The sequence below is a fragment of the Phaeoacremonium minimum genome (genome assembly GCF_000392275.1).
Source record: "Phaeoacremonium minimum UCRPA7 unplaced genomic scaffold PA7_03_scaffold_155, whole genome shotgun sequence".
NCBI lineage: Eukaryota > Fungi > Ascomycota > Sordariomycetes > Togniniales > Togniniaceae > Phaeoacremonium > Phaeoacremonium minimum.
This window is the reverse complement of record NW_006921062.1, coordinates 12,739-38,076: the sequence shown is the minus strand read 5'-3', so window position 1 is coordinate 38,076 and position 25,338 is coordinate 12,739. Positions and strand designations below refer to the sequence as shown.

General features: G+C 53.1%; 8 protein-coding genes across 8 annotated transcripts; 5 read left to right on the top strand and 3 right to left on the bottom strand.

Moving 5' to 3' along the window:
- Positions 1–740: 740 nt before the first annotated feature.
- Positions 741–1,891, top strand: UCRPA7_2222 (putative yl1-domain-containing protein; the record flags this gene model as incomplete). Its single annotated transcript, XM_007914800.1, has 2 exons — positions 741–1,769; positions 1,838–1,891. 2 exons carry the CDS (start codon positions 741–743, stop codon positions 1,889–1,891), a joined length of 1,083 nt encoding a protein of 360 aa, XP_007912991.1.
- Positions 1,892–2,843: 952 nt separating this feature from the next.
- On the top strand, positions 2,844–3,358 carry UCRPA7_2221 (putative yl1 nuclear protein; the record flags this gene model as incomplete). The annotated part of the gene is made up of 2 exons (XM_007914798.1): positions 2,844–2,931; positions 2,982–3,358. 2 exons carry the CDS (start codon positions 2,844–2,846, stop codon positions 3,356–3,358), a joined length of 465 nt encoding a protein of 154 aa, XP_007912989.1.
- A 1,563-nt stretch (positions 3,359–4,921) lies between these two features.
- UCRPA7_2220 (hypothetical protein) lies at positions 4,922–6,341 on the bottom strand (the record flags this gene model as incomplete). The annotated part of the gene is made up of 2 exons (XM_007914796.1): positions 4,922–6,154; positions 6,204–6,341. The coding sequence occupies 2 exons, from the start codon at positions 6,339–6,341 to the stop codon at positions 4,922–4,924; spliced, it is 1,371 nt and encodes a 456-aa protein (XP_007912987.1).
- A 6,867-nt stretch (positions 6,342–13,208) lies between these two features.
- Positions 13,209–14,376, bottom strand: UCRPA7_2219 (putative sphinganine hydroxylase protein; the record flags this gene model as incomplete). The annotated part of the gene is made up of 2 exons (XM_007914794.1): positions 13,209–13,633; positions 13,692–14,376. 2 exons carry the CDS (start codon positions 14,374–14,376, stop codon positions 13,209–13,211), a joined length of 1,110 nt encoding a protein of 369 aa, XP_007912985.1.
- Positions 14,377–15,490: 1,114 nt separating this feature from the next.
- UCRPA7_2218 (putative translationally-controlled tumor protein) lies at positions 15,491–16,262 on the top strand (the record flags this gene model as incomplete). Its single annotated transcript, XM_007914792.1, has 5 exons — positions 15,491–15,505; positions 15,583–15,694; positions 15,753–15,890; positions 15,952–16,114; positions 16,178–16,262. 5 exons carry the CDS (start codon positions 15,491–15,493, stop codon positions 16,260–16,262), a joined length of 513 nt encoding a protein of 170 aa, XP_007912983.1.
- Positions 16,263–18,348: 2,086 nt separating this feature from the next.
- UCRPA7_2217 (putative mis12 domain-containing protein) lies at positions 18,349–19,454 on the top strand (the record flags this gene model as incomplete). The annotated part of the gene is made up of 2 exons (XM_007914790.1): positions 18,349–18,411; positions 18,471–19,454. The coding sequence occupies 2 exons, from the start codon at positions 18,349–18,351 to the stop codon at positions 19,452–19,454; spliced, it is 1,047 nt and encodes a 348-aa protein (XP_007912981.1).
- Positions 19,455–19,639: 185 nt separating this feature from the next.
- On the bottom strand, positions 19,640–20,398 carry UCRPA7_2216 (putative glutathione s-transferase protein; the record flags this gene model as incomplete). Its single annotated transcript, XM_007914789.1, has 1 exon — positions 19,640–20,398. The coding sequence occupies one exon, from the start codon at positions 20,396–20,398 to the stop codon at positions 19,640–19,642; it is 759 nt and encodes a 252-aa protein (XP_007912980.1).
- A 2,473-nt stretch (positions 20,399–22,871) lies between these two features.
- On the top strand, positions 22,872–24,651 carry UCRPA7_2215 (putative histidine acid phosphatase protein; the record flags this gene model as incomplete). Its single annotated transcript, XM_007914787.1, has 3 exons — positions 22,872–23,574; positions 23,723–24,477; positions 24,538–24,651. 3 exons carry the CDS (start codon positions 22,872–22,874, stop codon positions 24,649–24,651), a joined length of 1,572 nt encoding a protein of 523 aa, XP_007912978.1.
- Positions 24,652–25,338: the final 687 nt, after the last annotated feature.

Genomic DNA, 25,338 nt, shown 5'->3' with positions numbered 1-25,338 from the left:
GGTTCGGATTTTGTAAGGAGTGGGAAGACTGCGAAGGGGATGAAATCGATGAGATATGAGTCAAGTCGATCGTTGCATAAACAAGCGTTGCTCTTTTAAATTTATCTAGAACTATCATTTGGCGTTATAAGGACCTGGGATCAGGATGGCATCGGAATTGGCGCGTTGGCTCATCGACAAGTTCCCATAAATATACATTGTTTTCACATATTCATATTAGGAATATATACCATAACATTGACAATCCCACGAGCGTTCATGATATGTAACACGACATAAAGAGAATACCACGGTCATATGCCTCTTCTTGCAAAACTAGGAAGTCACTGTTTGCGTCGTCTTTTGGGATATCATGCACGATAGAGGGTTACCAGGAACCCCTTCATAGGTGCTCTGCACATGTGGCTAGTGGCTTGGAGTGCGAGGATGAGGCTAACCCCACCAACTGTGGCCCCTGCACAGACATGCGAATCCACTAAAACCCTAGTCATACAGTGATGTCAAGAACCTTAAATGTCCAACAGATGTGTTCCGCAAAACGCGAACCTCCAAAAAATTCAAGCAAACATCGCGCCACCTGCGCCGGATCACCGACGCGACCGATGATCTTAAAGTCTTGCCGAACTCACTCGAACATACACAGAGTTGGATTCCGCCACTATTTGATGCGTGACCAGGCTTGCCCCAGATTCGCTTTGTAGTCCGGGGAGGGCAGAGTCAAGACGCGGCAGAACGACAAGATGGCGACAAGCGACAACACACCATCTCGCCGGGACGAGTCATCCGACTCAGACGACAGCGACACCGGCAGCGATAACGGAAGCGAGTCCGGGAGCCAGACGCAGCAGGTGGAATGGCTGGCGACCGGCCGCGCGAAGCGGTCCACCGCCGGCAACCGCATGAAGTCCATGCTCGCCAACGAGGAGCCTGCAGCTGATGACTCCGATCTGGAGCTTCTGTTCGCCGAGGACGAAGATGACGCCGGATTCACGGACGCCGACAAGGATGACGCGTCGGATGTTCAGATGGACTCTTCTTCCGACGATGAGGATGAGAACGCCGCCGCTGCGGACGATGACGAGGGCGAGAAGGAGCTCCAGCGCCAGGCGAAAGAGAAGAAGGCGGCGATGAGAAAACGAAAGGCCCAAGAGGCGATACCCATCAAGTTCAGGAAGAAGGTCAGGATAAGCCAACCAGCCGCTGGACCGAGCGCGACGACTGCACCGCCGCCCCGGCCCAAGAAGAAGTCAGAAAGGGCGAGCTGGCTTCCATCACCTGCAGACCTCCCGACACGGTCGTCCGAGCGACAGACGACGAGAATGAGCAAAGAGCAGCTCCATCAGCAAATGATCGAGCGGGAGATCAAACGCAAGAAGCAGGTGGAGATAATGGAGAAGAAGGCCAAAAAGTTAGAGGCCCTTAAGAAACCTCCAATGACACAAGCCGAGCGTCTTAAAGAGGCCGCTTCCGTGGAAAAGAGGAACTCGAAGAGCTTAAACAGATGGGAGGAGGCAGAGAAGCAACGAGAAGAGGAGCGGAAGGCCAAGCTGGCGGCCTTGAACAATCGCCGTTTGGAGGGGCCGGTTGTGACGTTCTGGAGTGGTATCGTTGATCTAAGCGAAACCCAGCTGAAGAATGTTGGAAAGATGGTATCCATGGAGGACAAGCCTAGAAAGAAGAGGCAATCCGCCGCCGCTGCGAAGGCGGACGCGGAAGCCAAGGCTTCAGAACAGACAACGCCAGTGCCAACGACGACACCACAAGAGACGGTCGGCTCAGAAGCTATCAAGCAAGAGCCAGGTGTGGCCGGATCGCAGCCTAAGACTACGGATTCTAGCATGGCCTCGGAGCCGGCTGCGTCAGCGCCGCCGGTTCCAAGCGTTGCTCCTGAGGCAACACCTCCACCTCACGATGCTGGTTCCGAACCGGCTCCTGAATCTGCCACGAACGCTATATCAGAACCAATACCGCCACCTGTAAATAATTCTCAACTTCCTACAACACACGATGGGCCTACTCCTCCACCTCCGTCCCTCGCTGAGCCCCCTACAAATAGTCAAGCTCCCGCTTCACCCCCACCGGCCATATCTCAAGCACCCACGAATAGCGAGACATCGAGTACATACCCTCCTCCTCCCCCAACCAACTCACAGCTTGCATCAAAGCCTCCTACTCCTCCACCACCTCCTCAAGCGGCCAGCCCACAACCTCCTATGCCTGTAGCAAGCTCCCCTCTACAAGCACCCTCTCCAGCTCCTGGCGAAGTAAATCAGGCTCTCGTACCACCGCCTTTCCAGAGAAATGACTCTAGCTCTCGTCTGATGGCACCACCCCCTATTCCGCCTCCGCCTGACATGCTTTCTCAGCAGAGAAGTGTCCTTGCTCCACCAGCCGGAGCTATGCCGGGCATGCTAAACTCACCTATGCCCATGCTCGGCTATTCCTCAGGACCCAATTACAGGCCAAATGTCCTCGCTGCTCCTGCTCCCCCAAGAACGGGGTCTCCTCTATCTCATCCAGCTACTAACCAGGCATCACTCATGGCAAATCCAATGGCAGCACCTTCAACATCCTCCACCATCCAAGGTCCTATACCAGCCCCGCCACCCTCCTTAACGGCACCTACAGTTCAGTCTCAAACGCAGCAACCCCATCCTCAACTGCCTCCCCTTCCCAAGGGATCTGAACTCGCTGAAAAGGATGGACCTGTCACACCATCCCAAAGTACTCCTATTCCACCAGCGAAGGCCCGCAAAGCGTCGAAAGCCGCAGAGAAACAGGAAGTGCAAGAACCTCCAGCTCCGGAGCCGCCTTTGGAAGGCAAAGTAACTCGCAGTTGTATCATGTTACAAAACTTTGACGACGATGCCATCAAATCTCCCGCTGTGCAGACGCAGATTCTCTTCGGGTGGAAGATGAGCAAACTCGGCAGTATGTTCCCCATTCAACTAGACCTTCTCCAATGCTAATTCAGCTCGCAGAACCTCCACATCCTCCAATCTGTGCGATCACGGGCCATCCAGCTCGGTACAAAGATCCCAAGACGGGTCTGCCGTACTATAATGGATATGCTTACAGGGAGATTCAGCGCATTTCCAAGGGCGACTACAAATGGAGCAGCCTGTTGGGAGCGTGGGTCGGCAATGGGTCGTTTGCCGCAAGGGGCGTACCCACGCGCTTCCTTGGTGGTCCGAAAGAGGTCACAGATGCTCCGAAGCCAACAGAAGCAGCTCCAGCGAGCGAAGAGCCTGCCAAAGAGCAAGCCGTAGCTCAACAGCCCGCGACTGAGCCTGTTCTAGTGCCTGCTGAGGCATCTGAAGTCGTTGCAGAGCCGAAGGCACAAGTGGCACAGAGCTGAATGTATTATGGTAACAATGTGAGAAAATGGTAGCTAGATTAGATGTATAAATGATTAATGATGCCTACCCGGACTTTGAAAATCCTACATATGATCCCTGATAACCTAATGCGTAATGTAGTGGTGATCTTGAAGCCACTTTCGCCTCGCCTAGAGACTGACAAGGCAATGTACCGGAGGCCTCTGATTTACTAGAAACATGCATCATGATGGATTTGCTGAGGGTGTTCCTGATTTCCTCACTCAGCAGTGAGTCACGCATCTGACCGTGAATCTAGATACACGCCTGCATTGGGACCAACTTCTAGTGGCCATTAAATAGTGAGATGCGCCGTCCCATCAGTCACAGCAGGCGAGACAAAACAAATGTAAACTGTAGCGAAAGCAGATGTATATTCCATGGTGATGCCAAAAAATCTTATTAGCCATCATCAGAAGCGGAGTATCCAGTGTAGCTCCAGCACGGCTGTGGATTCCATGTAAACTGATGTCTATGATGCCTCCACTCAGCTTTCAACCAACGTGCAATCCAACAACGGAACACACTTCCCGTTTTGAAAAATCACAAGAGATTTGAGAGAGCCTGCTTTGGTAAAATGAGGAAGAAATGCAGGCAAGCCACGTAACATAGGTAGTCGAACCTGCAATAAATATGAGAAGCGGACCTCAGGTATGTCCAACTTCTGAGTCCTACCGATAGCACAATCCGCCGTATGTTGATATTCCCTCGCAATCCCGCATCCCTGCATTTGTTTACATCCTGCCCAAGGACAAATTCGTGGCGTTCTGCCAACCCGGTTCTTATTGAAAAAGCACTTCAAATCGAGGCTGGAACGCCATCATGCATGTATGCAATGCGCCGGCCGCCTTCTTTTTGTCCCAGGGGTCGCTGTAAGGGCGGCTGGGTGTAACCTGGCAGACGCAGGTCCCCGCCGCCACAGAGGATTGCGTGTGACGCCGCCTGCAGGGTCATCAGGTCATCCATCTGTTTACTATTGACGAAATGTGGCTTGGTCGCTCTTCTCCGAGGTGGACCTATTGATGCTGGGAAATAACGTATACGAGGCGCGCGAAGAAGCCGAAGGGCAACAATGTCGGGAACCAATCTCGCGAAGAAGCTTTCGGGCGTATCGCGAACGGAAGGGCAAGTCACCGGCGAAGACAATGAACACAGATTTTGTATGTCCCAAAGATAGATTTGGCAAGTCAAAGTATATTGAATTTGCTGCACTGCTCAACTCCGGGCCTATCCAGGCCCATCCATAACCGGACCGGATCCAAAGTCCTCCAAAAAGTCTAGTCATCCCGAGAGCTGTCCGGTCAGCAAACGAGGAAGGGGGTATATGAGTTTCCAAGCGCCGATATCCCAGTCATCCCAAGTCCCGATTTATCCGCTGTACTAGTAGAAAAGAAACCCGATACTCCAAATGCCGCGCGGTGGCCACCGCTGATATCCTCAAGGAAAATGTATCCAGAGCAATTCTATATGAAATGTAATGTGACTTTATGATCTTGGCTTGGAGCAATGCCATGATGAGATGAACAAATGAAAAAGAGAAATGATCATGCGCCATTCTTGCCGCGGATTACATCTGCCATCCAGCCAAGCTCATTGACGAGATCGTCAAGGCCCGAGCCCGGGAGGGGGTGAGCAAGGAGAGCAGGGCTGCCGGCTTCGTTGTGTGCGATCAGGGCCGGTGAGCCCATGCCCTGAGCAGGTGACTGGCTGCCCATGGCTGGCTTGGCGCCGTCGACGGAAGCACGAGGCAGGCTGTAGCCGGCGAACGCGGCTGCGATGCTCTGGTCGAACGCGTGACCGCTCACGCCTAGACCGCGTGGAGGATATGGGAAGGCCTCCTCGTCAATGGAGGAGATGCCGCCATCATCCTCGTCCTCGGAGTGACAGAAGCCGGGCAACTCGTTGGGATCGGGTGAGTTGGGGTTGGTTCCCGATGTGTAGCTCGACTCAGATGAGAAAGAAAAGTGTGAGCGAGGAATGGGGAGATTCTCGGTGAAATATGACGGAACCGCGGGGGGTGCTCGTGAAGGAGGCTCGCTATAAGTAAGCTCTTCAGTTTCCTCGGCCGGTGTCTCTGGCTGACTTGATGGAAGCTGAAGAATGGTTGATGATGAGAAGTTACGTTTAAACGGTGGCGGTGACAGGACGGTTGGGGGCAGGACTTCAGAGACGGCAGAAGTGGCGAAGTTGTCATCGTCTTCGTTCTCCTCGACAATGTCATCCGGGATGGCAATCTCAGGCCGCTCAGCTGCCTGTGCCGGCTCAGAGACCAGGGGCAGATCATCAGATAGGAATTTCCTCAATGACTCGGGAGATATATCTCGGGTTCTGCTAGAGCTAGATGAAGCAAGGCTAGCTCGGTCATCGGAGGGTGTATATGATCGTGGTGCCTCCTCGCTCGAGTCTGCGTCCGAGCTGTGCAGAGACAGGGAGCTGGTCTTGCGGGTGAAGAGCTTCCGTGGCGACCAAGACCAGTTCGGACTCGGTGAAAGTGATCGAGCAGATCGCTTGTGTCGGAGGCTCATAGGCGACGTAGCCAGGCGAACACCTGGAGCCTCTGGGATCTTTGGGGCAGGTCTTGGGGTGACAAATTTGTCCGCAGGGTTCATCGTTTTGTAGTCGACGTTGCGCATGGAGCTCAGCGAGGCACTCCGCTTGCGTTCCACTTGCTCAAGCGGCATCCACATCGTGTTAACGGTCTGGCCCGGCAAGTAGGGACAGGCTGTCGTGGATGGCTGAGCTGGGTCATAAGTCTCGGTAGTGCCATCCAACTCGTACTGGGAGCTGTTAGTATGTGGTGGTGACATATGAGGCATACACACGCACGTAGTAGTAGTAAGTCTTGCCCATTTTCAAGCCGCCATTCCGCTTCGCTCTTGAATCAATGTCTCCGTCGTTGACAATGTTCTTGAACGAATGGCATCCCCGCCACTGGCCACGATCGCGACGGACATCACGCTCCATTGCGTATGTCTTGGAAAAGTTGTCCCAGGACCCGACAAGATGGACTGATCGAATGGAAGGATGCGTTTGTCTATGGTTTGGTCAGTCATGTTCCGACCACGGCTCCGTTATTATAAGATGTGTAGTTGTGTTGATAACGCAGAGAAAAGCAAATGCAGGTACCAGCTACTAAGCTGACATATATTCCCCTGAGGTGAGCGAGGTGAGTAATGCGTGCGAGAGGCTGCGAGTGCAATGCGACCCTATATCATCCTCACCCAGCCGTTTGGGCAAGCAAGATGCGGCCAATGCCTTGTGGGATCTGACGAGCGTACTCTGACACGAAAGATAGGCCCGAAATGAGCCCAGTGCTGACGTGATGCGAGCAATGCAATGCCCTCTCATAAGGCTGTCCAGGGCATCGGCATTAATCCTGCCAATAACAAGCTATAGCCTACCCTCGGCTATCGCACTCATATATGGGGTTACAGCAAAGCTATAAGCCTCGCCAATTCAGGGGAAGCGTAAATTTTGATTTGGAAATGCGTGACAATCTTTACCTGAAGAGTCGAGCTGCTCTTAGGCAGATTCACAGCAAAGCAAGACGTACATTAATAAACAAAAAGCCAATGCTCTGAACAGGGAAAGGTTTCCGAGAAAAGGGAAGATGATCCCAATGTAGGTAGAAAGAAGAACGCTTTTGTTTCGTAGGAACGTCCGTTTTTAAATGATATACAAGAACAACTCACAGCATGAAGGTAAAGAGTGTCGTAGTAGGATCCATGATGAATCGGGGAGAGATCAACTCGCCGCGCTTGAGGACCGAATAACTCGAGACACGCGGGAGCTGCAACTCTTATAAAAAGAGAAGCTTGTCAAGACAGGAGGCCCGTAAGCTTCAGAAACCCTGCCGCGAGAGCTTGTTCGATAGACGCAGAGGATAGGGAGTTCGCCTGGGCGTGATTGAAGGGGCCCCGCAATTGACCAATGAGAGTGCACGGATGGCTCTCGAAGCGCTGAGTATGCGGACGGGAGGTGGTGAACAAGACGATGAGTGGACGGCGCTTAGAGAAACAGACGATCTTGAAGTTTCGGGGCCTCGAGACTGAATCCTCTCATGACCAACGAGCGGCTGCTTGCTGTTGGAGGCTTGTGGAGAGGACCTGGTTCGTGCCTGACCAGAGCGAGGGTCCTGGGGATGACTTATATGCTGGGCACAATTTCGAATCTGTCGCCATATGGAGCGACGACGATGGGCCCAGGCCAGAAGGGGGCGCACCAGCTGAATGTAATAAAGTCTAATGAGGATCTTTCAGGCCCCGGAGCCCGCGCTCATCAGAATCAAGGTACAGGACAATACAACGCAACAAGGCGCGTGGGAGACAATCTGCGGCATGGATTGCGCCTCCAGGCTGAGAGTGGACGCTCTGACCGTCGTTAGCCCGCAAGCCACTGGGACCAAGAATGCTCCAATTGTTCAAATTGGGACGGTGGCTTACACGGAGATCGTGGCTCGGATTGGCCAGGATACTCAATGCTCATTCTAGATGGGGCTGCCGGGGTCTGTTAGACCATGTGGGAGGTTAATTGCGGTAACAGGCAAGGGATGGACGGCGCCTGAGTTACATTACCTGCGTCGGGACTTTATTCAAGCGAGCTGGCAGCCGGACGATCGCGGGCGAGTGAGACCTCGAAGAAAAAGAAGAAGAAGAAGATGCTGATATCCTGATTGACGCTGCAAACAGGACATGCGACAGAGGGGCTCGAGAGGAGATAGAGTTCAGGAATCCGGATTCGGGGCGAAGGGGGAGAAGGAGAGGGAACCAGGACAACAGATATCCATTCTGCTGCGTTCCTGGGTAGCCGGAAAGCATGATGATGGTGCTGATGATGCTCGGGTCCTACCTGGGGAGTGATCACCTGGGTAATGAAGTCACTCCATGCAGCTGCAGCCGGAGGATGATGCAGGTGCTGCTGCACTGCACAGCGTCCGACGCTGCCCGGGATCACCGCTCTCACTTCATCCCGTAGTAGATAGGCATTGTACAGTACATCGCGAAGGTACTTTCTTCGCAAAAGGAGTGCAATTCCGCTGAGCATGTACCTACCTACCGCAGCTACTATGCAATAAACCTGGATCTGAAGTGCTGGTCCGACTAGAGGGCTGTACCTTGCTCACCTGGAATCGGTAGTGTTGACAAGCCAAATTACAGGCGCGCGTGAGAGGAGATACCTAAGACCTTTACTGCATAGTCGCCAGAGGAGCGGAGCATCGTCCGCAACAGGATTTTTGGCAGTGTCCACCTCTCAGCTCATCACGACGGTCATGACGACGGTTACTGGTGCGCGCACTCATCATCGGGGCAAGACACCGCTAACCTCTAGCGTGTTCGGACCGTGACGGTCACGCCCAGCAACGACTGGTGCCAACAAACGGAGCGGACGGATTGCGGCACACATCCTGATAGTGTAGCGTAGAGTAGAATAGTGTATTATATTGTGCGTGGGTACATTAGACTCCTGCGTGCAGTCGAGACTCGAGGGTATGTACTGCGTAGAGTTGCACTCTTCAAACCGACGGTGTGGAACGGCAAGTCAGGTACAGACAGAACAGCGCTGTCGCAGGTCAGCGTCCAAGTGGGGACAACCACCACTGTGTCACTACTATCTATGTATGCACCAGACGGTTCGTCAGAAGAGATTGGTCCCCAGTGGCCCTCAGTGGCCCTCTCCATCTGTTGACCGGGATTCCCCCGTCGATCCTGCATGTCTCAGCTTTTCCAGGTTTGGGTACCTCGCTCGCTCCAATGAGGCCGAGGAATCGTGGATGTTGCTGCTGCGACATGCTACGCCCGCATGGTAGTCGGCGATCCCTCGAAATGCCGTGCAGACAGACAGACAGACAATGACAAGCCCCATACCTCTACATGTACATGCAGAGAGTGGAGAGAGATGGGGCCTCTCGTTAACGAGAGAGGGACGAGACAAGACACGACAAGAACAGAACAGAACACGCTATCGTCGTAATGCATTCGTTCATTCATTCATTCATTGCTGACAGGCGTTCGATGCCAGGCTCGGCCTGTCTTGTCGATGCCTCACGTCTCAAACAGGGGACGACAAAAGATGCCTGTTCGGTCCAGAGGACCGGATGTGGCGCGCTGAGGCTGATGTATGTGTATGTGTATGTATGTGTTCGGGGTATCATAGAGTATCGCAGGGCATTGAATCGCAGGGCCCACAGCACAGGGGACTCCATTCAACATTGCAATGCTCTGCCGTCCCCGAGCCTCGATATCACTGAATCGAAGTGCATCTCGAACGACGCCCGATCATGCCAGAGTCCGCATCGTGGCTGCGTGGCTGCTTGGCTTAACCCAAAGGGCGGCTGGCTGCCAGCAACCGACGGCCGTACGCTTAGCAGATACTAGACTCGGCTACCCCAGCTCCCCAGGAAACCATACACAGTAACTCATTACATGAGATTACCTACTATTGCACCCTCACGATGGTGGCTTAAACAAGGGTCCAGTCTCGCCTTTTGCTGATGCTCGATCGTGAACAATGAATAAGCAGTCCCAAACTATGCCCGAGGATCAGAGACAATCCCACGCCCACCGGCAACAGTCCCCAAGTCCGGTAAAAAAAAAAATTGCTTCTTCTCTGTATGTCTGTCTCTCAGCCCTCGTCTACGATGCAGTAGTCCTCTGCAATGCATGCAGACGTCAATAGCCTGTGAAAGTCGTCCTCTCGTCTCTCTCTGTCCCTGTCTCTCTCTTGCTGCTCGTCCTGCCTTCGGCGACTTGATTTGCTTGTTGCGCCTGCCTCACCAATGCAGTCTCGCTTCATGCATCTGTCACTTGGTTGGCCGCTTTGGGTGAATCTTCAATGCAATGCCAACGCATGAGCGGCCCCTCGCATAGCGGCCACCGGTTCGCCTGGGACGTCCAATTGGCCTCTGCTACAACCCCCTGCGTAAATCCTCCTTTTTTTATTCTTCTGCGGTCCATACATACAGTAGTGGTGCCTGTCTGTGAATTTGTGCCTTGCAAATTCGCATTTACGTAGGGCTGCGGCCTGGCAGTCGGCCCCATCCTCCATACCTAGGTAGGTATATCCTGGGTTGTTGGTAGATCATGCTCGCCAAAGAGCAAGGAGAGAAACCGAAAGGAATAGTGCCAGATGCCCAATTGGCGGGTTGCAGCTGACAGGCTTGCAGCGGGCTTTGGCTCCCAAGGGCTCTCGGGGACCAGGCGAGCAATGGACAACCAGCCATGACGCCAGCCTCCTGAGCCTCGAATGCAATGTTCGAGAACGCCCGCCGTGCCCTTGCGTCGGGAACGGGCCTCGATTCTGGCGGCGGCTCACTCCCACTGTCAATCGCTCTCGTTGCCCTTTTCGTCGGGGCTGGCTGACATACGTAAGAAGCCAGCGAGACCAGACAGTCTGTCAATGCTTCTGACAGGTGAGACCCCCCCAGCGACCGGTCTAAGTGAGTCAATACCCCTGGGGCAGGGAAAGACAATGGACAACCTCTCCGGAGCTAGAAGCCAACGTTCAGTAGTGTGCTGTACGACCGTACCAGCATTGTACCAGGAGCGTCCCGTCATCCAAGACAGGTGCGCAAATGTAAATCAACGGCTCGGGGATTTGTCCAGACTGTTGCAGTGGCCCCGGTCGACTCTCCGTCCGGGAGGACAAACATGTGCCGAAGTTCATGCAATGTAGCCGCTCGACTGGCCCTGTGAAACCGTGACACCAGGGAGTGAGCTCCCATATCACAGCTTCGCTTACCTCCTTACGGTCGTTCCTCCGGAATGAACTAGACGGGAAAGGTCATTGCAGCAGAGGACGATGCCCTGCCGATGTGATGTAGATTCATCGAAGTTCGAGGTCGGGTGCGATGCCTCTCTCATTGTGAGATCGGTGGTAACATGCAGGCCCTTTGTTCTTGCTTACAGACCGATGAGCCCAAGGCTCGCATTGTGCTCAAGGCTATTCGAAAGTCGTATTTTCGCTACTCCCTTCTCCGAAGCAAGCGAGAGGCTCCTCGTCGTGTTCATAGATTTAAGTTTTCTTCCTGTATACACTTCGTTGGAGAGCAAGAGTGTGGTCTAGATTGACCAAGCTCGCTTCCGTCAACCAACCTATTGTCGAAAGGTGCTGGTAGACCATTTGCTTTGAACTCCTTGATCTGATTACATCTGGTGAGTGCACCCGGTTGATACTGCATGTCACTATGTCAAAGAACTTTTCATTACACCTTCATCCACTGACCACACCGGCCTGTGACGAGTCAAGGACAGAAAGATGTACAAAAGCGCATACAGAGCTCGAAGCCGCAGAAACCCCTCGCAAGGACGAGGCCACTACAAGCTCCTCGAGGAATGTCCTGTCAGTCGAACCAGGGCGAACTCCTGGTGATCGAAACAAGGGGTGGGCAACCTGTCGAAATAAAATACAAACGATTATCTAGGGGATCGCTCCTTTTTATGTGTACTTGCGGTCCTTGTACTGAAGACTCGGCGAGATAATCAATAACTTTCTACAAGAAGACTCCTGCATTTAGGCTCAGCTGTCGTTACTATGAGGTCGCGGGCTCTGACCTGAACTGCATCTCATACATCAATCAACATCATGGTCGACATAGTATTCCCCAGGGAGCCTTAGCAGCTGAGTGATACTGACATTTTTACGACCTGAACCGGCGATGCAGCCTGGACCATTGATTATGAGGTGAAGGAAAACTGTATCATTTTAAACGATGAGTTTTGTTTAGCTCCTCTCCATCGGCCGAACACTTGCCTTGAAAGTGCCAGCTACTTCGGCCCAATAGTTGACATGTCAATAAATTATATGCAATAGGACCAGACCAAGAGACCATCATAGCTCATGGGATCCGTGATACCGGAAGATAATGTTCTCCCATAATACGTGCTGATCGCGGAGTTATTCACAGATCCTTGTGTGGCCGATGCTCCGAAGGAGATGATTCCCTCTTCCTAATGCATTTCCTTTTCTCTACCCTCATATTCCACGTATCCTTTCCTGGTATAGGAAGACCAGCCAGCCATACACCAAAGCGTGGCACGAACCAACCCCTTTGCACCTCGACTCGGATAATGAACGGTCATTCCCCAAGGGTAGGGATACAAGATCTTGGGAGCCACGATACTCATCAAGGCTTCGAAGATTGTATCTATCACCATAGATCCATCAATGTCTGCAAAGGTGGTAATATCTTGTCGAGGAGGTTTCGATGCTCTTATCAAACTAATGCTTATCGCCCTGGTGAAGGAGCGTATAACTCAGCCCCTGAACGAGGGATTTGCCCCTATATTTAAAGTTAACCGAATCCTACTGATCGATTAGATAAAAATCTTATCGATGCCCGATGCCCAGCTGTCAGAATGATGCTATCCGAGCCCCTTACTGCAATATGCACAATATCACTTTAATTTCCCAGGTTCATATGTGGATGGATGTGTTCAGAGCTTTGACCAACGAACGTCAAGGTGAATATAGTATTATCATTACTTAGAAGCAGAAGTCAAGTCGACCACCTCTCAAGTATCGACCGTCTGCAAGCCCACCGGCAAAGCGCTCCCCTATAGGGCGAGGCCAATATGTTGTTTACACAGTTTTTCCATGTCCCATCCCGAGGACAATCTGCCCTTTAAAGCTGACCCTGTTGTGTGTGTAAAAGAGACAGAAGAAACGCCATCCCGATGCCCCGGCCTTTTCATGGTGTCCTTGATCGCGCAATCCAAACACCTCCGCGGAAGAACAAGGCCTATCTGACCCAAATACAAGCAAACCCAAACGAGTGACATGGAATCGAACATGCCGTCAGATGAGGTCCATTTGGACACAAGTGACCGCAATTATCTATTGGGCCTTAGCCGTCTTGCTCTTGGCAGCCTTTGCTTCCGCATTGGCCTTGCCGCGGGCATACTTGAGGCTGGTGTCGCCCTCCCACATGGTTCCGAGTAACTTGTCCCAGACGGTGAAGAACGGCTGGGAGAAGTTGGTCTTGATGCCCCAGCTTTGGTGGTGGATGTCGTGGTATGCGGCGTTGTTGCTCGACATCCTCTGCAGCGGATCCCACGGGAGGGCATAGCCGCAGTGGTCATCGACCGTCTTCATCATGCTGGCGGCGAAGAAGTATATGCCCATTCTCTGGGTCATGAAGGAGACCTTATAGGCAAAGGCGGCGCTGAGTGTGTCCATGAAAAAGCCTTCGACCGGATGGTTGTACAGAGCGCCGTATGCGTAGGGAACATAGAGTCTGTGGTGTCTGGCATGCCAGTGAGCTGCACAAAGGTTAGCAATCACCACAAAGTGAGAATAGGTGGGCTTAGGAGAACATACTGTACATCCACTTGTTCACGTGCATGGCTCGGTGCATGAAATATTGCCATGCATCCAGGAAGACGACAGCAACCAAAGTCTGGAAGGCCGGAATGAGAGCCCAGTAGATTGCCTTGGCGAGATTCAGCTCCCACGCAGCAAAGGCTGGAACGACTTGAGCAGAGCCGGCAGCCCCGGCGAGCGATGTCGTCAGGAACGGATAGTGGCCACCGGCAAGAGCTCCGGCGAGCAAGGGATGCGAGGCGGACATGCTCTTTGAGATAGCCGTAGCATTGAGACCGACAACGCGAAGCATCGTGGGCAATGCGCGCTGGGCCAGGCGAATCCGGGTCGCCCAGACAGCTACATCATAGTCCTCCTTTCCGACCATCTGTACATCCTCGGTCAAAGACAGAACTGCGCCGGTGCAGACCTGAATGATCTGCTCGAGGACGGTGTCGCGCGCCACCTGCCATCGTGATGCCAGATTCCGTTGTGCGATCTCTTCGGGGGTATGGAGGCGATACTGAGGGAACAAATCATAGATATCGATAATGTGGAAAACCATTGACACGGCCCAGTAGCAGATGTGCGGCGCGAGTAGGGAAAGCCAAAAGTCGGAGATGAAGGGCAGGAGATCGGGCATTGGGGAAAGGGTGTACTCGGGCAAAGGCGGTAGCTCCGAGGTCATTGTCGCATTCGCCATGTTGAAGGTGGCGGCCGTTTCGACCATGACTGCGCGATGAAGGTCGATGCGAGGGTGTCGAGTCTGGTCGGTTGCGGCTTGATGTTTAGGACTCCAATGAGGAGAGCACCAGAAGCCGACGCTGTAATGAGGGAGGGAGAGAGGCGAAAAACACTGAATGAGTGAGTGAGTGGATGGAGGGGAATGGAGAAGTTTCAAGATTGAGAATGACGGGATGTAGTTCGGAGCTCCTTTTTAGGCCGGGCAGAATGGAAGTCCCGGATGGCTACCAATTTCGCTTGGGGGACAAGCACTGGCCGAGAGTCTCCTGTTCTCGCCACACCCTCGAACCATCGAACCACTGCTTCTTCAAGATCAGGCGCAAAGTAAAATGGACCCAGCACGATCCAAATGCTGATCGCTAACAGAATGCCCCTGACTTGGCTTGAATTGGCTTCTCGGTCTATATCATCCAACTCAAGACTGAGAGTCGTGGAATGTGGACAGATGTGCGTGTGTTGTTAAATGAATGAGTGCATGTCAGCTTCTGTCAGACAAGACGCGCCTTACTATGCAGTACTGAAAACTGCAGTGCAGCAACCGCAACCGCGCTCAATGCCAATGCAATTCAACGGCCGGCCTAGCCGGAGTGGCGACAGTCGACAAGGAGAGAGCAAGCCTGCCTCCCTAACAGTAAGGTATGGCCTGCAGCGTGAGAGTAAGTTAGTGCTGGCGGTACTCGAGCTGCCTAGCTCCTCGGTATAAGGCAGGCTACGCTAGAAGACCCTGCACTGGGCTGTCGGGCTGTTCAGCACACTGCATTGGGCTGTTAGTGGCTTGATCTGCATTTGGGAAGAGTCCAGCCGTCCAGGGGCGAGGCAAACTCTAAGTGGTGCCTGAGGCACAATCTTTGATACACGTGAAGAGAGATGTCTGTTTACTTGCAGTTGATAAGAGGACGCTATGCCCTGTCAAGCATAGCGGCTGGAGCCCCGCCAAACCACTTTTTTTCCTCCTCGATTTTATGCCACTTCGTGGTCCCTCTTCTGGTGTCTAGATCTCCCTTCACCAAAACTTCGTCCTCGACACCGACACTCTCTTCTACCTTTTCCGAGATCTTCTCACCGCCCTCAAAATGATCATTTACAAGGTATTCTCCTACTCCCGATTCTTTGCCGAGTTGTCTGGTCTGTCGAGAACGTGTTAGCTGATTACCCCGCCCTCTAGGATATCATCTCTGGAGACGAGATTATCTCGGACTCGTACGACCTGAAGGAGGTCGATGGCATCGTCTACGAGGCCGACTGTGCCATGATCACTGAGGGTGCCGTCGAAGTCGGTACGTAACTAACTGTCACGCTGTTCGTTTGCAAACAACTCTAATACATCCGATTTAGACATTGGCGCCAACGCTTCCGCCGAGGAGGCTGACGAGGGTGTCGAGGACCAGGCCGTTAAGGTCAACAACATTGTCTACTCTTTCCGTCTTCAGTCCACCTCCTTCGACAAGAAGGCATATATGGGTTACCTTAAGGGTACGGAATATTATTGTCCGCCGCCCGTTCTGAAATGGGTCGCTAATACGTGTTGCTATAGGTTACATGAAGGCTGTCAAGGCTAAGCTCCAGGAGGCTGGCAAGTCCGCCGAGGAGATCAAGGCTTTCGAGACTGGCGCTTCCAACTTTGTCAAGAATAAGCTGATCCCCAACTTCAAGGATTACGAGTTCTACACTGGCGAGAGCATGGATCCCGATGCCATGTAAGTAATTCGTCCAATTGTTGGTGGTATAGGCCAAATTGTTTGCTAACTTGAAATCTTCAGGGTTGTCCTCCTCAACTACCGTGAGGACGGTACCACTCCCTATGTCGTTGTTTGGAAGCACGGTCTCTCCGAGATGAAGGTCTAAGGGGTCGGTCTTGTGGGACTGTGTTCCTCTTGTCTTTGATCCTCGCATTCCAAGCCCCGCATAGATCTCTTTTGCGACCAACTCATGACCTCGGCATATATCTTATGGAAAAGCAATATCACTGAAGAAGGCAATCATTGCCTATGATGAATTGATGCCTATAATCCAATATTTCGAACCACCTTGATAGTACTGTGCCTATGCTTCCACACCATACCTTATGCCGGTGAATTGAATGTCTCATTCTTGCAAAGTCCCTTGAAGCAATAGGGCGATCGCTGCCTCGTACAAACTCCTACCCAAAATTGAAGATATTGCTAGAATTGTGGCCTTGTCGATAAAGGTACTGGCGGAGGAGGCCCGTCATCGCCACCTGCTGCTGTCGTCCCTCCTGTGCTCGATAAGGCGGGCTTTTTCTTCGGCGGTGGAGGGGCGGGCTTCTTCTTGCCAAGGACTGAAGCCGCCGCAGAGATCCCTGGAGAAATTGGTGCAGCAGAAGACGAGCTGGATGGCTGGGTAGCCCCATTGCCGCCTACGCCGTAACTGTTCAGTCTATCTGCCACTCCGTACTTCTGGTTCAGATTGCTGGCACTCTGCACCCCGGCTGTGACCTGATCGCCATGACGCTGGCGGAAGTTGTTCATCGTAGATGCCGCTGACCTAGCATCTGAAATAGACACCGAACTGGGGTCCTTTCTGAAATTCGACGCCGTGTTCAAAGCGGCTTGCTTCTGAGCCCATGTTGTTCCTTGAGCCGGCGCTGGGGCTTCGCTGGTCCCTCCTGACGTTCCTAGCTTCGAGAATCGGTTTTGCAACTCGCTCAACTGAGCATTGCCTGAGCTCGGGCTCGGGCTCGGGACATTTTGCCTTGATGGTGGTGCCGGTGACGGCGATTTGCCAATTCCAAGACCGGGTACCGAGACCCCTGCAGCACCGAGGCGGTTGATGGCGCCCTGGTTCAAGAGTCCACCTTGGCTCGGCGTCTCGGACACTGGTGGTCGCACCGGCGGAGGGGGTGACAGGGCTGGGGCGGGGGAACCGGGAGTCGATCGTGGCGGTAATCGTGGAGGGAGGCTCGGTGCTTGAGGCCTGCTGGCAGAATACGGCGGAGGGGCGACGCTGCCGGTCGGTGGAGAAGGACTGCTCTCCTGGCCGGGGATCCTGCGGTCCTTGTGAGCAGGAGGAGGTGGCAGACCAGCTGTATTCAGGCCAGTGGTGTCAACTCTGAATGGCTTCGGCGGAGGAGGTGGATCGTCTGGATTTGGTTCCGGCTCTGCTTGTTGCTGGGGTTGCTGATACTTATGCTGATAGGGTTGGACTTGGTATGGGCCCTTCTGATATGGCTTCGCGGGAGGAGGTGGCTCTGCAGCTTGGGCATGCTGATATGGCTGCGTAGAAGGTCGTGATGGCGCTACCGGCTGATAGGACGTAGACGAATCTGAAGCGGAGGGGACAGAGGCGGAGGGTGCATAAGCAGAGGGTGCAGGCGACGCTGCCGGGGGTACATAGCCGGGCGTGCCGACACGTTTCGGAGGCGGAGCAAAGCTGGCTGGATCTCGGAGTGATGACAGTGGTCGGGCGACACGGGCTTCTTCCTCCTCTGCCTTGCCTTTACCGAACATGCCTGTCTGTTATGAAGATCAGCAACCGTCGTCACGAGGGATGGTTGTCCATTGAACTGACCACCTGCTGCCGGAGGTTCTGGCCTGGCTTCTCTGGATGCCATGCACCCTTTCTGAGCTCTTTAAACTTGGCCGACGCCATGATTGATAGTGCTGCTCGACAGAATGACTACAGTGTCTGGCGGAATTGCGGTTGAATAAAGGAGTGACCGTGGTGGTCTCAAGATGCGGGATGATAAAAGGCCCAGAGACGTTCCTGGTGGTGCCCCTCCCCTACAGGGGGCTGTGTAGCGTGACGTAAGTTCGCCTACAGGGGCCCTTTCCAGCACGACCCTAGCTAGACACCTTGCGATTCAGGCACTAATTGAACCACTAAAACTTCGTGTTGATAGCAGTCGCGTCTGTCGCGTCTTGTATGGAGGACCTCAAGCAGTGGGCAGAATAAATGCGAACAACTATGCAAAATGACCACGCCCTCGAAACCAGATACTGAGCTGCTGACGGAGCACTTCGGCTACCCTCCAGTCGTACGTATATTGCAGAACAATAATTTGTATCAATCAAATTACTGATAATCCGGTGACAGAGTTTGCTCGACGACATCATTAACAGCATCAACATCCTTGCTGAGCGGGCACTGAACAGTGTCGAGCAAGGACTCCTCAATGCACCCGTCGAGCACATAGGATTCAAGGCCAAGTCGTCCAAATCCAAACAAAATGCCAAAACAGCCAGCTCACAGCCGAGCATGGAGGAGGCGGCGCGGCATGAGATCGAGAATGGCACTCACCAGCTCGAAACGCTGCTATGCGCCAGCATCGACCGCAACTTCGACAAGTTCGAGCTCTATGTGATGCGCAACATCCTGTGCGTGAAGCCGGAAGACCGCGATTGGATCCGCCTGGGTCACTACGAAGGCCTAAACTTTGATAACCTCAAAAGCCCTGACAATCCCAGCGTGGACTCCGTGACACGCTTGCGTCGGAGGCTGCAGGCGTCGCAGAAGCTCAATTGCATGTTGCATGCCGAGAAGGCTCGTAATGAGGCACTCCTCGGGGAGCTAAGGGGCTTGGTTGGAGGCAAGGTGAAGGCGGGCGAGAGGAGCTCCTTGTCAGGACCCTTGGTCAAAGAAGATCCGGACACTACAGAGTCGACTCACACATTTGGTTTCTTGCAAAAGAAGGGAGACCTGGCGGACGGCGATGCCGAGACACCTTTCACAACAACTACTGCATTTACTCTATCACAGCTGCAGGCGCTCAGGGCGCTGTCGACGTCACTACGCAATATGATGCCAGATCTGAAAGGAGGCGCGACAGATGCAGAGACAGTCGACGATGGCAAGAAGGGCTGGAGGAGGGAGCGATTGGAGTACGTAGAGGGTGCGACTCGCAAGCACCTAGAGAACGTGCGTGGTCTCGAATTGGGAGAGAATGGAGAGGTTCGGGACGGCGAATGGCAAGGCGAAGGCCGTAAACTTGCCAAAGGGGAAGTTGAAGGCCTAGAGAAGGTTGTCGCTCTCTTGGGCAAGTCGGGCTCAAAGGGCGACGAGATGGATGAAACCGAATGAAACGAGTTTGACATACTCGAGGGCAAAGGGGGCCTCTTGCTCAATGTATTCACAACGAAGTGGTCATGCCGGCCATTTTGTAATCATTCAGGGAAGGTCAGGTTTGGCGTTGATGGTATTCATGATTACAGGTATTATAACGAGTCTATGTTGGATTGTACATGATAGGAGGGGAACTTTGGCGTCTATTCTACATTCGACCGAGAGTCTCTAAGCAATGACTCTCTGACGAGGCCGTTGTCCATGGCAAAGCCCCAAAAACCGTGCCTCCAGAACCTTGAGTCAGTATTCCCGGTGGTGTCAGACATGAAGCGGTCTCGGTGGGACAGAACCGTGTCTACAAGCTTTTGTGCCTGTTCCGCCTCTCGGAAATGAACCAAAGCCCGAAGCAAGACCTCCAGGGTAGAAAGAGTAACTGCAGCACCAAAGCTATCAATCCTCTCGAAAATGTCCATAGCGCTAGCTGTATCGCCCGCATGGGCATACCCCTTGATGACTCGTTCCCAGAATACAAGGTCAGTGGTGCCGCTCTTATTTACCAGGCCACGGCTCTGGATTAGATCTCTAACAGCATCCAGATCGGGAGGCTCGCGAGAAAAGTAGTGCTCCACCAGAATGGTATAGATATGGGAGCTGAGCTCCAAGCCCTTGCCCCAAATATGCGCCAAGACGGCCTTGACCGAGTCTCTGGCCCTGTCGCCTTCACGCAGCAACAGATACATCATTTTGCCATATGTTTCCATGTTCGCCTCGATCCCTGCGGCTTCCATCTCAGAAAGAACCCGCATCACAGTCTCGACTTGCTTTTCTGAAGACTGCTCATCTAGCTGGCTCAGAGAGCCATCGAGGACAATTGTGAATGTTGCAACATCGGCCTGAATACCTTGCTCTTTCATCATTTTAAAGATGGTTCCCACTTCTTCTGTCAACCCTTGGCGAATCATTGGTCGCAGAAGGGTATTGTAGGTTATGATATTAGGTTCAATACCTTGCTGAGATGCCCAAGCAAGCACTTTTCGAGCAGCTGTAGTGGCATTGAGGCGGAGCAGGCCAGCTATTGCCGCATTGACGGGTTCGATGCTCGGCTTCACAGCATATTCAGTCGTGCCATTCTGCTCCGCGTATTTCCATCGTCGTGCCATTTCGTCCAACGCCCGGATACCAGCGTCAGGCTCTCCGGATTCAATCAATCCGGATATTCTGGCCGTCCAACAGGCCGTGTCGAGCTTCTTCCCCGTTGTAAGCAGCTTGTTCCAAACAGTCTCAATGCCCACAGGGTCTCGTGCACGCTTGCAGCCTTCCATCATAGACGTCCAAGTGCTGACCGTTGGTTTGATATTGACGAGGGACATACAGTGCAGAATTTGTTCTGTTCTATCCGTACGACGCATTGCCGTGAACGTCATGATAAAGTAGTCGAATAATAAAGGATTCTCGCGGATGTCCTTGATTTTGCTCTCTTCAGGATCGCCTGTTTGATTACTGCCCCAAAAGTTGAGCCATGCTTGTTCCAGGGTTGGCAGATTACGCATTCTCAGTGCCTGTCCAATTTGTTTATGAACCGAACCTATCTTCTTCTCGTGCAAAGCTTGAGAGAAACTTGGCCTATGGATAACTGAAGCGTCACTTGTGTCTTCGTTACGTGTCCTGAGCGTTTTCAGCACATCTGGCCACCGTGCCAATACGTAGTGGCATAGGTCGGGGTGCCGTCGAAACATTTCGTGGAGAGCATCACGATCGACAGGTACGGCAGCCAAAACTCGGGCAAGTTGGCCGAGAAATAAACGCGCATTCTTGCGGACTGCTGGGTTCGTCTTAGCCTCATCAGTGAGGAGCGCAAACGTGCCCAGTGCCGCCACTGTAACCTCTCGTAACTGAAGGATTGCAAACTGAGGAAACAGACGAGCAACTGCGGAGATGGTATCCTTCCGCCTCGCATATTCTGCCAGGCGACGGCTCTCGACGCGTGGAAACCGAAATTCTTCCTCCGACCCTCTGTCCTCCCGAGTCCGTAGGTGCGAAAGGCCGCAGAGGCTGAACGCCTTCCAGGCGGTGACAAGGTCCTGGAGCAATATTTCTCTCCTTGCCAGAGCGTTTTCGTAGTCTTCGATCGCCGAATAGTCATCAGGAGATGTGCTCATGGCACAGAGATGCTGAACTAGACCTAGAATAAGCGGTGCCCATTTTTGCGGGGAGATGAGTCCCAGATCTCGGAGGTTTCTGGTGATCTCCGTAACTGATGGTAATTCCTGTCCATCAAAGTCTTTCTGCTTCGCCATGGACACTTTCCCCAGTATTCGCGCAGCGTTTTCTTTCACAACCTGCGGTATTCGCCCATCCACTTCGATATTGGGAAGTATTTGGGTCGAGAAGAACTTGTAGCATGTTTGGGCGTCTTCATTCTTGTACATCACATGCAGCTTCGCTAGGTCGTTGTAGAGATTCATGCTTAGACGTGGAGCTGGAGAGGCAGGGCCTGAGCCGACAGCACGGTCCTTAACGATGCTTTGAAACATTGCCAGTGTGTTCGGTCGGTCATCTCGGGGTACGGGTCTGGCTCTGTGTTTTGTAGCACCCATCAATGGGCTTCGGCCGTGACTATTGGCTCTCGCTGCTCTAGATGATGGTGCGCCCGGCGCGGCATCAGCGCCATGCTGCTGAGACTCGACGGCATCGGGAGCTGCTGCCACTGCAGAGGATGTCGAGTTCCTGGCAGTGTTGGTGAACCCGACCGATGAGGGCCATTGAGGTCGACGTTGCGATAAAGCCGTGACAAGCAGCTTTGAGCGGCAAGCCAGGCAAATAGCCCGTTGTTCCCTCATATTTCCTTCCTCGGCGACAGTGCTTGCTTCGAAGACAGTATGGTTAGCATCGCTATCAATTTGTCCACGCTATCCAGGGAGTGTGTATGTTGCGATGATGAAGAGAGCCTTGCGATGCTTCTCAGTGGACTTGAAATTTTGAAGGTGCACTGTCCGAAAAGCGTAGCTCCGCTGGAACAGCACACTGTAAGCTGTTCAGTGGACCCCTAATCGACCCAATCGCTGGTGATTCCGGCCTGTGATCGGTGTCTCGGCCCCCGGTTAGGCCCGTTATTCCTGCCACGATGCTGAACACCTTCTCGGACCGCCCGATGTCATTGGCCGTGAAAGGCCGCCCGCTTTAATCCAATGTATAGTAACGCGAACTTCGAGTCACGTACTCGTTAATTGAACTTCCCCTTCTCTTCCTACATTCACAATTCAAGAGCCCGTCCACGCAGGCCTCCCACACGTTGTTGGGAACCAAATCAAAAGATTGCTGGAGCCACAAGCGTGGTCCCGTCTGCTTCACGGCACGTTCTCGGCTCAGCAACCGTTTGTTTGCTACAAAGATAGGTGAAGTCAAGGTGACGGCAACCTGCAGCAGTGGTAAACAATGACCTCTCTCCAGCCTCGTGTGCCCTACACGGACGAGGAGCTCCGGAAGCTCTACCCGGCGGGATTGGAGCTGCAACTCGTCCAGGTTCTCCTCCGCCATGGCGAGCGTACACCGGTATCAGCTCGCTTTCAGAATGCGGGCCTCAGAGCGTTCTGGCCATATTGCTCATCTGTACGGCAATTGAAATCTGCTGTGCTTGAAGGTGGTGCGAACAGCATCGGACGATCGTACTCGACTTTAGAATGGAAGCGGCGCCTGGAGACGTTCGGAGCGAATGATGAGCCCGTTATCGCTACTGGCCCAGCTGGGGAGCTAGATGATGTGTGCGACATGGGCAGCTTGACCGACCTGGGCCGAGCTTCTACATACGAGTTGGGCAGACGTCTCCGGACCCTCTATGTGGACCGCCTCGGTTTCTTGCCCAAGACCATCAGCTCTACGGACTTCCTCTACTTGAGATCTACACCTGTGCCTCGTGCACTAGAGTCTCTCCAACAAACTTTCTCAGCCCTCTACCCGACCGCAACGCGTGAAGGGAGTGAGAGCGGCACCTTCCGGGCTCCAACCATCATCATCCGTACTAACAGCGACGAGACGCTCTTCCCGAACGATGGGAACTGTCGTCGGTTTGCAGCTCTCTCAAGAGCCTTCGCTCAGCGTACGGCTGACCGTTGGAACAAAACCCAAGAGATGGAGTACCGTAAGCAATCTCTAGAGGATGAAACGGTCAGGGCGGTGTAAAAGGAGCCCAGCCAAATTCGACCAAAGCTGTCCTCCGACTACGTCACCCTGGCGACTTCAACTCTGTGTCCGTGATGGCCCAGTAGAGACTAACTAGAGAATTATAGTAAACAAGCTCTACAGCAAGTGGATGCCACCTGACTCCCCGCGTGTGGCTGTCGATGGACGCCCTCGTCTGTCCGGTATTATGGATACCATCAATGCTACTCTGGCTCACGGACCCGAAACTAGACTACCTAAAGAGTTCTATGACAAGAAGGGTCGCGAGATCATCGAGACGATCGGTGTTGAGGAGTGGTACAGCGGATACAAGGAATCCAAAGAGTATCGCATGCTGGGAATCGGCGCGCTACTCGGAGACGTCACCGCCCGCATGGTCGGCAGCGTCGAGAAGACCACGGCTGATGGCGAGTATGAGCTAATGAAGACCGCTGGTCAGGGCAACACCGCGATTAAGTTTGGCATGAGCGGCTGCCATGACACAACTCTCGCCGCAGTGCTCTCGAGTCTCGGCGCCTTCGAGACCAACAAGTGGCCGCCCTTCACCAGCCATATTGCCATCGAGCTATTTCGCAAGGCCGGAACTCCCTCAACTGTCGAGGAAGTCGGAGCCATCACCACTGCAGATGTTGCTGCTGCGTCAAAGCCGGGATGGTTGGGCTCCTTCTTCCCTGCAAGAGCATCAGCCGGCAAGCCCCCGCCGAGCATCGGACGTAAACCAAGCGAGAAGTTGAGTCCTGCTGAGAAGAAGAAGCTGGACGGCTTTTACGTGAGACTACGATACAACGATGAGCCAATGACCATCCCCGGCTGCAAGACCCCCGGAAATCACCTTGAGGGAGATGAGAGCTTCTGTACTCTAGTGAGTAAACCCTTCACCATGATGCACATTCACGCAAATGTCACTAATACTATTCTGTAGGAGGCTTTCAAGTCGATCGTGGACAAGTTCGTCCCTCAGGACTGGAAACAACAGTGCAGGTCGAACCGCGACGCTTCCGCCTTCCCCGAGAAACCAGAGCCGGCTGGCTATTGAAGAGGCTTCATCGATTGCTGACTCAACTCAAACGACAACGGGAGCACGTCGCAGTCTCAAATATATTTTGCGCTCAGGTTGAAGGATAGGTGATCGTTCATGGTGGCATCAAACCCACACCACAGATCCCAAGTCGGATGGATCGAAGGATCGTTAATTGATGACGGAGTCAAGGACACTCAGGCGGTAATAGACAATTTGCTAACACAAGAAAAGACGTTGCATAGTACATAGACTTACTCTAGAATTCATGTCAGTGTAGTAATGAGCCGGTGGTGGCAATAATCGACGATTGCAATCAATAGGATAAACATGCCTTCCCCATTGATCGATGCCAATTACAGAACCCTAGCACTTTCGATTTGACACGACCTACAATTCTCTCCGATATAGCCTCGCACACCGAGCTAAAGCAACCGCACAGTGACGAAAGGATCTTCACTTACACAGCAGGGCTTACTCAGCGGGTTGGAGGCGTTCGCGGGGCCGTGAGGGGTTCACTATAGTATCAAAGTATAAAGAAGGACTCCAGCTCAAAGTTGCAAGACCATCTACGAGACATATTTCTGATGCTGGGAATTCACAGAGCCGGAGTGACTTCTCTTAATTCTGTGTTATAGTTCAACATCCTGGATGACACTCATTGCAGTAAAACTAGGTTGCAGATCTCTCGAACGTCTCATTACA